The sequence below is a fragment of the Chlorocebus sabaeus genome, chromosome 11 (assembly GCF_047675955.1).
Source record: "Chlorocebus sabaeus isolate Y175 chromosome 11, mChlSab1.0.hap1, whole genome shotgun sequence".
Lineage (NCBI taxonomy): Eukaryota > Metazoa > Chordata > Mammalia > Primates > Cercopithecidae > Chlorocebus > Chlorocebus sabaeus.
Window position 1 is genome coordinate 45,683,121 of NC_132914.1, and position 14,043 is coordinate 45,697,163.

Here is a 14,043-nt window from a genome sequence, read left to right on the forward strand (position 1 = left end):
CTCTTCCCCCTTTACCCACTAGAGCTGCTTAAGGGCCATGTAAAACCAGGCAGTAATGGACAGGCTATGGGACGGGGTTGGTGGAAGTGCTTTTCTAGGTTATCTGTGTTTCTACCTCAGGATCTTGGTGCTAACATTGCTGGGGGCAGTGGGTAGAAGATGCCAGCATGATTACAGTGGCTAAAGAATACAGAAATTAATTCCACATAGAAGTATGAAGCATCTCATATAGAGGAGTCAGTTGACACAAATTCCCCAGGCTGGATGAGGGAAAAGTACTCTTACATTCAACCCTAAATAGGACTCCTGGGAGCAATGGTGGGTCCCAGGTGACAAATGGGATGTAACTAGCCTCTGTGCCTCAGACCATGTGTTTCTCAAATGGATAAGAAAGGTCTATCTGGTATTCTCTGTTCAGGGTCTCAGAGTGATTCTTGGGTCTATGGTTTCTGTTGAGATCTCTATAGCTGGCATCTAGTGTGTATCATCCCTTAAATATTCCTTTCTTAGGGAAGGCAGGTGAATATGAACACTGAACACAGGAGAAAGGGGAAGACAGGAGGAAAAAGTCTTACTTAGTTTAAAGCAAATTACATAAGACATTAATAACATGCCTTTGGGCCATAAAATGCAGAAATATATATATTTTTTCCTGGTCATCAAAGTCTACCCCTAAACAAAGGGGAAAGTTTCCAGATACTACTCCTGATCCTGTTGGCTAGCTCAGGAAAGAATGGTCCACTGTGTAAGTCTGTATTTGGACCAGGTCCAGGGTGGTAAGATGGTCTCAGGGTCACTAACTTCTACCTTGTGCAAAACTGCATTAGTCAGAAAGGGGGCCCAAATTCAGACAGGCTCAACAATTCCTTATATATTTTTCAAAGTGCTTTTGTTGCATGTTTCATTTTCTGCTATACATGGCAATAAATATTTGTTGCTTTGGTCTGTACAAAGTCTGTGAGGAAGGTAAGACAGATGTTATCTAAATGGACAAACAATAAATACAGAGAACAATCTTGTTCTGAGTCCCCCAGATAATAGTGAAAGAACCTGAAAAAGGTCTTTTGATTTATAGTCCAAATCTATACCATATTGCCACCTTTCAAGTTGTTGCTTACATACAGTAAATGCCAAGAACTAGACAATATTCCAGGAGTCCTGCAATGAGCCTGCATGCCACAGCTTTCTAAAAGAGAATGTGAAGGTCCCCAGCAACTCATATATAGAAAGCTATTTATTTCCTATAGAAAACTCAAAACAAAGAAAAAGAAAGAAAAATAAAGAGAGACAGAAACAGAAAGGGAAAGAGAGAGAGAGAGAGAAAACAAGCACACAAAAGGTGGTCTTTCCCCAAAAGGCAGGCAGTTGAAGGTAGGACATGTAGTTGCTGGAGTGGAAACAGTAACATTCAGTTAACAATGGAATATTTAAAAAAAATAGTTTTCTTTTCAAATTGTAACTTGTGGTAAAACATAGAAAAATGTACTAAACAAGCTTGTATAAAACAGTAAAATCTTCAAATAAGCCCAGGGAAAAAGCACAATGCTGGAAAGAATGCGGTACAAGGGGAGAGGAGAAAAGATTTCATACAAAACTACCTATTACAATACAGAAAAAAGTATAAAATGTTCCTACTTTGGAACTTAAGTACAAAATGACACTGGCATTGATCACTATCTAAGCCTGAGGAGCTCTCAGAGGGTGGGGAGAGATGCTAGAAAGAAAAGGAATAGCAGTTTTAAAATCTCAAGTTGATCAGTCCAAGCTCCACCCGTTTTTTTTTTAGCTGAAAATATCATCCCCCTCTGTAACCTCTACCCATATGGCAAAGTTCATCCAGGCCTCAAAATATTCCATTAGGTAGTCCACAAACACCCTACTCATAGGGGCTGGGATCTCTGTGTGCTGGAATTTGGAAAATGGAAATAAATCTACAGGCTAAATGGTGAACACATTCAGTCTTTAAAAAAGAAAAAAATAGCATATCCCTGTGAAATTTTATACATATATATACATATATATGTATATATATATGTATACATATGAAATTCTCTGTGGTTAGAAACATATTTAAACTAGCCACAGACCAAACTAGACCTGCATTCATCCAACGCTGGAATTTTATGCTAAATACTAAGGTCCTTCTTCTTCTTGGTCAGAAGCAGGCAACAGTAAAAGTGGTGCTTTGTTGCACCACTGAAACCGCTCCCTGGGTGGGTCTTCCCCATATCATGTGTTGGTAGCACATGCAAACCCCTGCTTTTAAGGAAAGGACTGCTTGGAACTTTGGGACCTGTCCAGGGCTCATGTGCTGTGCCTCCGGATAGGATGAAGCTACAGGTGATAAAACAGCTACGTATAAAAGCAGGTGGATTTTGTATAGGGACATATAAATAGGAAAGGTCCTGGAGGAGGGGACTTACGTCTGTGCCCCAAAATCCAGTTTACAGTCACATTCCTGACTATACATCGTGAAAAGTGTGTGTGTGTGTGGGTGTGTGTGTATGTCCTGTATATGCTGGTGGTTTTTATCCCTACCTTTTGCCCATGCCCTTTCCTACTTCTTAGTAAGGCCTAACAACAAGAATTTATATGAAACCAAGATTCTTTCCAAGCTTTTCTCAGTCCCATAATTAGGGACTGAGCAAGGCTGGAGCCCTTTGAAAACAAGATGGCAGAACTGAAGAAGTGAAAAGCAGTCTCTCTCTTCAGATTAGGGATGTCCCTCACCCCTTTCACAGCACCAAAGTTTCTTTGCAAAAATAGTATCTGAGATACAAAAGGAAAGGCAGATGTGCTTGTGAATGCATCTCGCCAGGGCCTGGTCCAGGATCAAGGGTGTTACAAGAACAGAGGGCTGGGAGCAGCTGTTTCCAAGGTCTCTGGCTGTAGACAACAAAGAGCTGGTCCCCCACATGGTCAAGGTCTGCTAACTGAGACAGTCTTCACAAGAGTTTTCGGTGGAGGATCTCCCAGACCATCCGCTTCCGGAAGTATGGCATGTGTTGCTGTAGAGACACAGAGACACCCTTAATTTTCAATGCTTTTGTCTAGACCTAATACTCCTTTCCCCATACTTCTTTCTTTTGCAAGGTTTTCAACAAACAGTCTCAGTTGTATTTCTGGTCTTTTAAATTATTCATTCTTGGTTACATGTGGTTTTTTTCTTTTCATTATTTTTTCTATTGTAATTTCTATTGCTATTTTTCATTGTTATAGCCTTAGAAGTTACACTGGGTATTTCCAGGAATCCCCAGGCTGTGCCCACATGTCTCTAAGAATTTTGAGAATGGTGTCTAATAAGTCCTCTATGTTGAACTTTTAAGAGGATATGAGCCTAGGCCTAAAAATAAAAAATTCACTTTTTAGAAGAATTAAGGGAACTTCAAGAGTCAGCTCAGGCTGGTCTAGACAAAGGGCTATGGTAGAAAAATCTGGTAAAGCCACTGATTCAAACAGAAGTAAAAGACTTAAGTGGAGAACACATCAGAATAAACCATAATCTCTAGTCTCAATCCACTCTGGTCTGAGGGACCACATGGACAGAAATGACCAATCACTCTCTAATAGAAGACTGACCAGATTCATCAAGTGAGGGGTCAGGGGAGGGGGCAGCATAACAAATTACACTAAGAGATTGAGGTATGGCCTATTCCCAAACCTGACTACTAACGGAATGCAAGGGAACTAAAGAAACTTGCTATGGTCCCAGTTCTCTTTAGAAGTTACAGTAGGTAGAGGAGACAGGCAGAGAAGGTTCTGCTCTTAACCAGGAAACTTTTACTACAATAACCGAGGTGTGGTAACCCAGGACGTGGTTTATCACTAATTTTCTTTCTTTTGTGATGTGGCTCAGGCAGTAACCATCAGTGTTATGAATCATGGGCTGAAGCACGCTAAAGGTTAGGGCAGAGGCCCCTAAAGAGAACTGGAGAGAAAAACATCTACAGGGCAGCTTGGAGACAAAGTAATCCTAGAGCTCCCTATGGAAGGCTCAGTTCACCTGTGTGAAGTTGATTGGTCTGTCTTTGGTAATACAGTCAGCATATTTGCAGGCAAACATCCCACAGTCACTTCCATTCATCTGCTGTGGAATTTCCTGGAAGACCAACAAAAACAAAAATGACATCTTTCCAAGCTTCTCTCCTTCTTAGATTAAAAATAAGAACGAAACGATATAAATTATACAGGTTTCTCTAAATTATAAACAGATGACTCTGGCCCCCTCAGTCAGGACAACAGAGGCTCAAAGAAACAAAATATAACATTCCAGTCAGGTCTATGTACTTCATAGTAATCACACTGGAGACTATCTCAGACTTCCATGGCACCTAAAGGTATAAAAACTGCTTCCTCCCCCAGAGGCCAAATAATCAGCAAACATTCCCCTTAGGAGTGAAAAGCTTAGGAAAATATCTGGGCATTTAGCAAACCTAGTTCTACATAAGAAACACACTGTTTTCCTACGGATAGCTTAATTTATCCTCCCCCAGAAACCAACCAACCAAGCTGAAGTCAGGCTAGACACTAAGACAGGTGATCCCTGGGAATTAAGCAGTAAAATTCTTTCCTCCCCAGATACCCTACTCTTAGGATTTTTATTTCATCAAGATGAAAAGTACCTGGCTTTTCTTGCTGAAGAGCTGCCAGCCATTGGTGTCAAACTCTTTCCTTTTCTTGTCAATGCTTTCTTGCTTTAGGTATTGCCTAAAGGTATCAGGAGAGAATGAGACAAGCAGTGCAGAACATGGATGACAGCTGCCACACTAAGAATGCAGCTGACAATCCCTAGGAACAAATTTGTTTCATCTGCTCTTCTGAGGAAAAGAGTATATAATGCTGGCAAGAAATCCCCGGATTGTTCAGTTTTCTCCAGAGCTGAGCTTGCCTCTTCTAGCTTGCCTCTTCTAATGTCCACTCTGTCAACTCAAAAGGAACATGACCTCTGCCTATACTAGTTAAGCTCCTTCTACCTACCATTCCTTCTGAGGAACGATTCTTTTTATTCTTTTCCTTGGTTTATATGGTCCTTTAGAACTCAATCTAATGGAAGAAAAGTGCTTTTCTGGCACTACTGAGGTATTTATTTACTATTGTTGGCTTGGTTCTCCTATGTAAAAATTAAATCCAAATCAACAATGTATTGAGTATACCTTCGATAGAGCACTCTTAAGTGCAAACTGTTTACCATTGTGGAATCTACTTCCTCCTGGCCATCAGAGTGGTACAGTGAGGAATAGGTGTTTTGGAAAATGAAACAGGTGGAGCATAAAGAGATTTGCATTCTGGTTTCCCACCTGAGCCACTAACTAATAGGACTTGGGCAAATCAAAGGCACCTCTGTGGGCCTTGGTCTCTTCATTTGAAAAATGAGGAGGTCGGATTAAATGATTTCTAAGTAGCATCTATATCTTTATATCTAGTCTATATTTTAGTGCATTAGGATAGTAATTGCTCCCATTAGGGCTTACTTTGGTATTGTTTTTAAACTAAACTTACTTAGACACAAAATATGCATTTTTACTTAATATGAAGATTTTATCAATCACTCCACTGAAGGTATCAAACAACTGAGTTCTATTACTGGAAAAACACCACATATACCCGATATCAAACTCTTCTGTCCTCAACTCCCTACTTACAAGAGGATTCTGCAGGCTTCATTGTTTATCCCACCCATAGAGTCGTAATAGGTAATATTCTTCTTTCTAAAGTCCACAACCTGAGAATAAGAAAAAAAATCTGAGTGTTTATGAAGTGAAGAAAACTGGTTTAAGCTTTTCTCTTTCCTGCCCTTTGGAACCTTCTGCCAGACTTCCTACAAAATCATGATAAGTTTGACTGATACTTTGCATTATATTATGCTTAATCTGCAGAGAAAAAAAATGAAGGGGTTATTCACATAAAACTATGATGCCACTGATCAACGGGTGGCCCCATTACTGCTGTGAAGCCTTTTTCTAATGTTCATTCTCTCCCTCTGCAAAGTGGGCAACAGTGAAGAAACTACATGATTTTCAGGGAATATAAGGTGAGTATCTCAAAATCATTTCCACAGTTTCAGAAAGATGGTGAGCAGATTCTGGGTTTTATTTCTTTATATTGAGAAGTTCCTTTTAGCTTTATGCTTTTCAAATGTAATCCAAAACAGACTGTGAAACAGTTTTATTAACACATTAGGCTAATGCTCACAGAGTCATAAAAATATTAAATTACCAAGTATGCAAGGTAAGTCACGATTAGGCTGAAAATAACAGTCACAGAATCTGAGTGGCAGCATCATTAATAAGTCACTTTTTCCCCCCATGCCTTCCTTTAAGACTGCTTAGACACCCTATAACTCTCTTTTAAATATTTCCAGAAAAGGAAATTCCATAGCTTTCTTCAAAATCTATATCCCAATCTTGATAGGAACTTCATTGATCTATCTGATTTTAGTCAACCTACTACTAAACACTCTTTCTCTCAACAATCAAGGGAAAATGTAGAACTACTACTCACTACCCTTTGTGTGTTCTATAATTACATAGCTTTTACATTTTATCAAAAATGAAAGGGGTACTCACAGCTAGACACCAGTGCACTCCCAGGTGAATGGGCACCAAAAGAATGTCAACAGAAAATACATCTACTTTCTTTGTCCAACGTTTCACTGCCTGATAACCAGCCGTTTTTAATTTAGTGAAGAAAAACGTATTAAATGCATGCACACTTGGCAAGCCCTTCTCTTTACTTCGCTCCATCAGCATATTCATGTAGAAATTGATGATCTGTGGGAAGAAGTTACACCTATTAGACACTCAGGCCTAGCCTTTCAAAGCAGTTGCAGTTGCTGTATTGAATAGCATATGTAATTGTTTCCTAATAAACTGAATTAAGTCTTCAACATCCAACAGACTCATTTCTCTAAATCAAATTCTGACTAGAAGGGGGAAGGCTGAAGTGCTATAAACAGTGAAAAGAGAAAAAGCTGACATATATTATGGGGTTGGGAGTACCAATGGGCAGACGCTGGCGAGGCTTGAAGAAGACTGAAGGTTAGGTCAAAAGACTGCAGAAAGACAGGGATGTTAGAAGGTGAGGCTTATAGAAAAGGAAAGGAAGGCATGCAAACAGTTTAATAAGGTACATTAGCAGTTACCTTTACCTACTGGAACTGTGATAGCAATTTAAGTAGATACTGAGCTCAGTTAGAGCCTAGTGTTAGTCAAGTTAAAATCAAGAATTCACACTTTATATCAGAGCCACATGTTTTTGCACAAAGATGGAAAACTCTGCTCTACGGTTTGAGACTGCCTTTTCAACTCTCAGAGGAAACTCTTTTGGTCGCAAGTAGAACTAAGTGACAGGAGAAGCCATCAATTATATTAGAAAAACACCTGTAAACTGATAGTAGCTCAGCAACGTCACCTTTATATAAAGGCACACATGGAAGCATAAAAACCTACCTTATGTGAGACCTAAAAGTCAAGTCACAAACATGAAGAGTAAAGTTCTACCCCAGAATCTATATGGTTAGCTTTCTCATCTTTGTTGATTCCATTTATGCCTTCACTATCAAGTGTGGAAAGAAATTACAATGCCTGAGTGGGGAGATGTGTGATTCTTTCTGTTAATGAAACAACATCTTCTCTAATAGTGACTGTGTTGTGTATGGTTCCATTAGGTCCAGGACTCTTGGTACTAAAACCTGAAAGTTATTGTGCCGGAAGTTACTGCATACTTACTTTATGTGGCCAGCTGAGGTCACGCCAGTGTCTGTCAACTGCAAGGAATGAATGGGCTAACTGATCCACGGCTTGGAAATATGACTAAGAAAACAGGCACATTTTTCAGAATGCTTTTTGGGGAATGGGAAAATGCCCCTGTTCTTTGACAAATATTTACACACCAGGATGCCAGAACAGTGAGCTACTGCCCAACAGTAAGCAACAACATACTGGGTAGGCAGCAGGGAACACTGCCAGGAACACACCGGAGCATGGTCTAGACCAGAGAAAGGGCCTATAGATGAGGATGCCTAGGCAGCTGCGGGGAAACCACACTCGCCATGAGGCAGAACTCTGAGGTGGGAAAGGCTAGGACTGAAGAAAGACACTGTTTTCTCTGCAGCTCTGATGACTGAGCAACAGGCCCAGTCAGCCCAAAGGACTCAGGTTATGGCTTATTCTCTGCCTAGTGTGATGCCCAACAGATAACTGGAGCTCAGTTGTTATAGATAATGACACTTAATCAAGACACAATTAGAATCAGGTATTTCTCAACTATAAGTTTCCAATCTAACTCTGCCCCTCAGGATAATGGTGCTAAAGGATGCCTCTAGGTTTCTAAAGGCAGCCACAAATGCAGTAGGATCTTCTCAGCAAGTACAGATTTCTAGGCTGTAAACTATGTTCTCTAATGAGGAAAAATTGGCAAGAAGGAATTCACTGATTCCTCTGGCCTTCTACCCATCTTATAATGTTGGCCACGTTATAGGTTAAGCCCTTCAACCCAAGACATAAGCAAATGACCTGCCAGTCACTGTAAGTGAAACCTTCCATGGGGCAGACAGCTTATATACTCCAACAAGAAATAACGACTGAAGCAGGAGGGACCAGGCAGAGAGATAAGGACGGTGAAGCACCTGACAGCCATGGAGATACATCTCCCCTAGGTGTCTATCAGAGATTACCTCTGGAATTGTAAGTCTGAAGTGAAAAAAAAAAGAATGACATAAATGAGTGTCATGCTATACATCACTATTCTATTTTTCAAGAGGAAAGAGTTCCAGAAACCAAGGAAGCTTAGCTGGACTTACACAGCCTGAGTTTTGCTTGTTTTTTCACCTTGAGAGGGTTCACTAGAAAGCTCAAGACCAACACAGTTGAACAAGAACAGAGAACCCCAGTGATCAGACATGGTATCTGTTCCCTTTTGAGAATTCCTCTTCCATTGCTGCACCCAACCAAAGTTTCTCAACTGAGAGGGAAATGGCCTCCTCCAAAGTCAACTAGTTAATTAGCTCTAAGGAATGATCTGGGTTCTTTTTCATTTCCCCTAGATCCCAGTAGGAGGGAGTTTGGTGACCTCAATGCTCCCCACATTAGCTGAGAATGTAAATCTGACATCTCAGACAGAATTTAGATTCAAGTCTTTCTCCTCAATTTTTTAGCTATTACTCCATCCAAATGAGGAAAATTGCCACAGTTCAGCCAAGACACCATCATACCAAAAAAACAAGCTAAGAGAGAACAAAGAAGTCCTACATGTCATCTCACAGAGGAGGGCTGAAGATGAAGGAAAAAGAAATGAGAGAAGGGATCACAGTGTTCAAGATGAAAGAGGAGCAGTGATGGTCACAGCATTTGCTTGCATTTTGTGAAGACAACGGTCCCCTACGCCAAGTTGGCAACAGCCCTTTACTCAAACAAGACTCTCTTAGCATCAGCAGATCCTAAATTCCCTTTGAAATAAGGAGCTAAAAGTAGATCAGCCCTGTGCTTGCTGTTTGTCTCGCCATTATACCACAATCTGAGGACTACTGTCAACGTTAGTCCACCTGTCACCTTTTCTGGGACCCACACTTGCCTCTATTTGCTCATTGTGGCTCTTGGTGCTTAAGGAGCTGCCCTTCCTGCTGCCTTCGCAGGCTTGGCCATAAGCAACTACTTGTCTATGCAGTCATGTTTAGGGATGGGTGGGTTGTTTATAGTGCCTTGTTCCTCCGAGATTTTATTTGAAGAGCTGCCAGGGTGAAGCTGAAAAAAGCTTTTCTTTCAGAGAAACGCCTACAATGTTTTCAAATTAAAGATTCAATCCCCTTTTCCTTAATGTTACCACAATGACATAAATGACCAATGCTATTTGCATCTTCCTTCTTCCCCAGTAAACCAGCCAAACTATTGTTTTCTCATGTTTTTAGAAATAAAATATTTCACTACCAGTAAAGTCTTGATTTTTAGCCATTCTCATGCTTATACTTTGAACCTGTCTAATCAGCTTGAGAAAAAATGTTCTAAAAGGCCTGCGCATGACAATACTTCTGAGCAGAGATTAAGACAACTTTTGGGGGGACAAAAGCCGTTTTTCCAATTTTACCTCTCTAGATTTTCACCTTGACCTCCCCATTCTGATTTTCAAATTAAATTTACCCTTGTCAACCACAAAGTCCAAAAGACTAACTGAACAGCAGCATTTGAATAGTGGGTCAGGTCATTCACTCATAGGAGTTAACCTAGTCATATTACAGAAACCAGAAAGGCAGGTTTCCCTCACTGCGAACATGCACACAGAATTTTTCTCACATGCCAATTCAAGGAACAAATTATCAGAATTATAGCTAAAATTTTAGAGAAAGGCAAGCAACATGTTAATGGAGTCATTTATGGAGAATAACTACTATTCTCCATGTGACCTTCCATAAATCCCTGGTTAATCAGGGCTAGTTCTATTGAGAAACACTTCAAAGAGATAAACCATAATAATGTGGATGCCAAAGAGTCATGTTAGAAAACTTTAGTTCTGATCATTTTATTCCACACATAAGTGTACAAGCACATGGTGGATTCATCATATTCACTTAACTAATTTATTTCATTTTGCCTAGTTTTTTTCCTTCTTATGCAATCAGCTTTTATTCTCTAAGGAAAACCTATTCCTAAGGCTAGGTTTGTCTAGTTGAACTTAAATGTTTTGCAGGCTGTTTCCTCCCTTTACTGAGCATCACTCAAATTTAACTACTCCTTGGAAACAATTATCAAACTATGACCACTACCAATTCCCCCCATTCCCATAAAAAATATATATATATATTCTGAAAGTTAGAATGCTAGACAAAGCTGGGCGTGAGCTCCTGCCTACAATCCTAGCACTTTGGGAGGCTAAGGTGGTAGGATCACTTGAGGCCAGGAATTTGAGACCAGGCTGGGCAATATAGTGAGACTTTCTCTCTAAAAACTAAAAATAAACAAAAAAGCCAGGCATGGTGGCACATTCCTGTGGTCCCAGCTCCTTGGGAGGCTGAGGCAGGAGGGTCACTTTAGCCCAGGAGTTTGAGGCTGCGGTGAACTATGATCACACCACTGCACTCTAGCCTGAGTTACAGAGTGAGACCCTGACTCGGAAAAAAAAAAAAAAAAAAAAAGAGTGTTCATCAAAATGCAAGTGCTCTGTTCCAGATTCTGATTCTGCAATAAAAATCAGGTGACTTTGGTACTTCACTATAAAGTTTTACTTCTTATTTTATACTACAAATCAAGTAAGAATATGCTCTCTATACACTAGGCTATTGTGATGCTGAACAGCCGAGAGACATCTCTTCCTTTTCAGAGATGAAGCTTACCAAGTAGGTAATTAGTCTGCCTGGTTAGCTGTGGCTTCAATGTAATTACAGTCTGCTATGTCGATTCTATCTTAATTCCTCCTTCACTATCCTCCTGTCCCCCATATTTCCTATGAGTTTGGTTCTCGTTGGCCTTTCACTAGCTGGTGAAGTTAAGAAATACTGTATTCCAACAGTCCAATGCTTTTCCAATTGGAAACAACTGGTAATAACTAATATGTGTTTATAGAGTAGAACCCATCCCCCAAAAAAGAGACATGTCAGCTTGCTATTTTTCCAATTCATCCATGTAAACTGACAGCAAGGAATGAGAGGGAGAATAGGGTGTTGGAGGGAAAATAATAGAGAGACAGGAAATGCTCCAGTTATCCTGCTTCTCCACGTAGGATAGGGCATAGAGGGCTGAGTAGAGGAAAAAGTGTTTCTGGTGTACAAACATTTGGGTGCATAGGATCGATCTAACTGTTCCAGTCTTCTACATCCTTACTGATTTTCTACTTATTCTATCCATTACTCAGAAGCAGTGAAACCTCCAATAGTAATAGATTTGTCTATTTCTCCTTTCAGTTCTATCAGATTATGCTTCACCTATTTTGAAGTTCTGTTATTAGGTGTGTACATATTTAGGTTGTTAAGCCTTCTTGATGAACTGACCCTTTTATCATTAAGAAATGTCTCTATTACTGATAATATTCCTTGTTCTGAAATCTAATTTGTATAATGCTAATAAGTCACTTTTTCTTTTGATTCATGTTTGCAGGGTATATTTTTTCTGTCCTTTAACTTTTGTAAACCTATGTCTTCACATCTAAAATGGTTTCTTGGCCAGGCGTAGTGGCTCACGTCTGTAATCCCAGCACTTTGGGAGGCCAAGGCAGTGGGTCACCTGTGATCAGGAGTTCAAGACCAGCCTGGCCAACGTGGTGAAAACCCATCTCTAATAAAAATAGAAAAATTAGCTGGGTGTGGTGGCAGGTGCCTGTAATCCCAGCTACTCAGGAGGCTGGGGCAGGAGAATCACTTGAAGCTGGGAGGCTAAGGTTGCAGTGAGCCAAGATCACACCACTGTACTCTAGCCTGGGTGACAAGAGCAAAACTCCATCTCAAAAATAAATAATAAATAAATGGTTTCTTACAGACAGCTTTTTAATCCAATCTGACAATCTCTGCCTCCTTTCACATATATGTAATATAGATATAACATATACATATAAACATATGTTTAACATATATACATTTTTAAAAACCAGAATATTTATTTCATGACTAATCACTGAAATTCTTAAGATTAACTGGATGATGCAACTGCTGCCCTCTTGGGTGTAGGTGTTGTTCCTTCACAGAGTCCATGCCTAAATCTGCAGTATATGATGTTTAGGTGCTTCATTCAACCAGTCGCATTGGTATTTTATTTTAGCCTTGGCAGTCTAGTTATACTTTCTCTTGCCCTTAGCAGGGGAGCCACATTTGCCACAGGTTGACTCCTGAAGGCGGTAGGCCTTACAGCCACAGAGGCAGAACAACTTGTGTATCGTATCACGACACTTTCCAAACAGCGATGTTCCCTTCATCTTATTATCTTTACGGATACCTGCCAGACACCCTCACCAATGAATCCTTTTGCTGTTACACAGGGCCAAACATTCTCAAATTTCTCCCCTCAGCTCCTAACTGAGGTCAGAACTGTGCAGGCTCCCCAAAGGTCAGACTGAAGCAAGGGACACAGTGCAGCTTCAGCTCCACAATTATGGGCTTGGTCCCCCAGGCATCAGTCAGCAGCTATTCTTCTGGCTCAAGAGGGCCGCTGCATGCCTTTTTCCTGCCCACCAGCTCCCTTTATCTGGAAATTTGCTGGCCTCCCCAAGGAGAGCCAATCTCTTACTTTTAATTGGATGTTTATTTACCCTATACTGTTCAGTAAGGCAGCCACTAGCCAAATGTGACTATTGAGCACTTGAAATGTGACTAATCCAACTAGAGATGTACTATAAGTGTAAACTGCATAGCACATTTCAAAGAGAAGGTAAAATATCTCAATAGTATTTTGACTACATGCCAAAATGACATATTCTGGATATATTGGGTTAAATAATGTTATTTCATTTTATATATTATATACAAAATATATATTTGATATATATTATATATATTACATATTACATATACATATATCAAATATATATTACATATATATTATTTTATATATTTTTATATATGTTATATAATATATATTAATATTATATATATTATATATATTTTTGAGACAAAGTCTCACTCTGTTGCCCAGGTTGGAGTGCAGTGGTGTGATCTCAGCTCACTTTAACCTCCACCTCCCCAGTTCAAGCGATTCTGTGTCTCAGCCTCTCGGGTAGCTGGGATTACAGGCGCCTGCCACCACACCTGGCTAATTTTTGTATTTTTAGTAGAGACGGGGTTTCAGCATGTTGGTCAGGCTAGTCTCAAATTCCTGACCTCAGGTGATCCACTCGCCTCTACCTCCCAAAGTGCTGGGATTACAGGCGTGAGCCACTGTGGCCGGTCTATATTATATGTTTTTATATAAAAATATATTATTTATATATAACATATATTAAATATATATTTTTTATATATGTGTATATTTTTTAATTGAAACAGAGTCTTGCTCTGTCACCCAGGCTGGAGTGCAGTGGCACGATCTCGGCTCACTGCAACTTCTGCTTCCTGGGTTCAAGTGAATC

At 40.0% G+C, this 14,043-nt stretch overlaps 1 protein-coding gene and 1 pseudogene across 5 annotated transcripts in view; both read right to left on the minus strand.

Moving 5' to 3' along the window:
• Nucleotides 1-555: 555 nt before the first annotated feature.
• The window catches only part of SENP1 (SUMO specific peptidase 1), a 61,493-nt gene continuing 48,005 nt past the window's right edge, over nt 556-14,043 (minus strand). For 3 of the 5 annotated variants that reach the window (XM_008003034.3, XM_073020672.1, XM_008003033.3), the window contains 5 exons: nt 6,567-6,770; nt 5,643-5,722; nt 4,623-4,707; nt 4,004-4,099; nt 1,751-3,008 (listed from right to left, as the gene is read on the minus strand). In XM_008003034.3, coding sequence (XP_008001225.2) covers nt 2,946-3,008; nt 4,004-4,099; nt 4,623-4,707; nt 5,643-5,722; nt 6,567-6,770 — 528 coding nt within the window. In that variant the 3' untranslated portion in view covers nt 1,751-2,945. Of the gene's footprint in view, nt 3,009-4,003; nt 4,100-4,622; nt 4,708-5,642; nt 5,723-6,566; nt 6,771-14,043 lie in introns of all 5 variants that reach the window. The other 2 variants (XM_008003035.3, XM_008003036.3) reach the window with 1 other exon arrangement.
• On the minus strand, nt 11,159-13,407 carry LOC119623903 (large ribosomal subunit protein eL37 pseudogene; annotated as a pseudogene).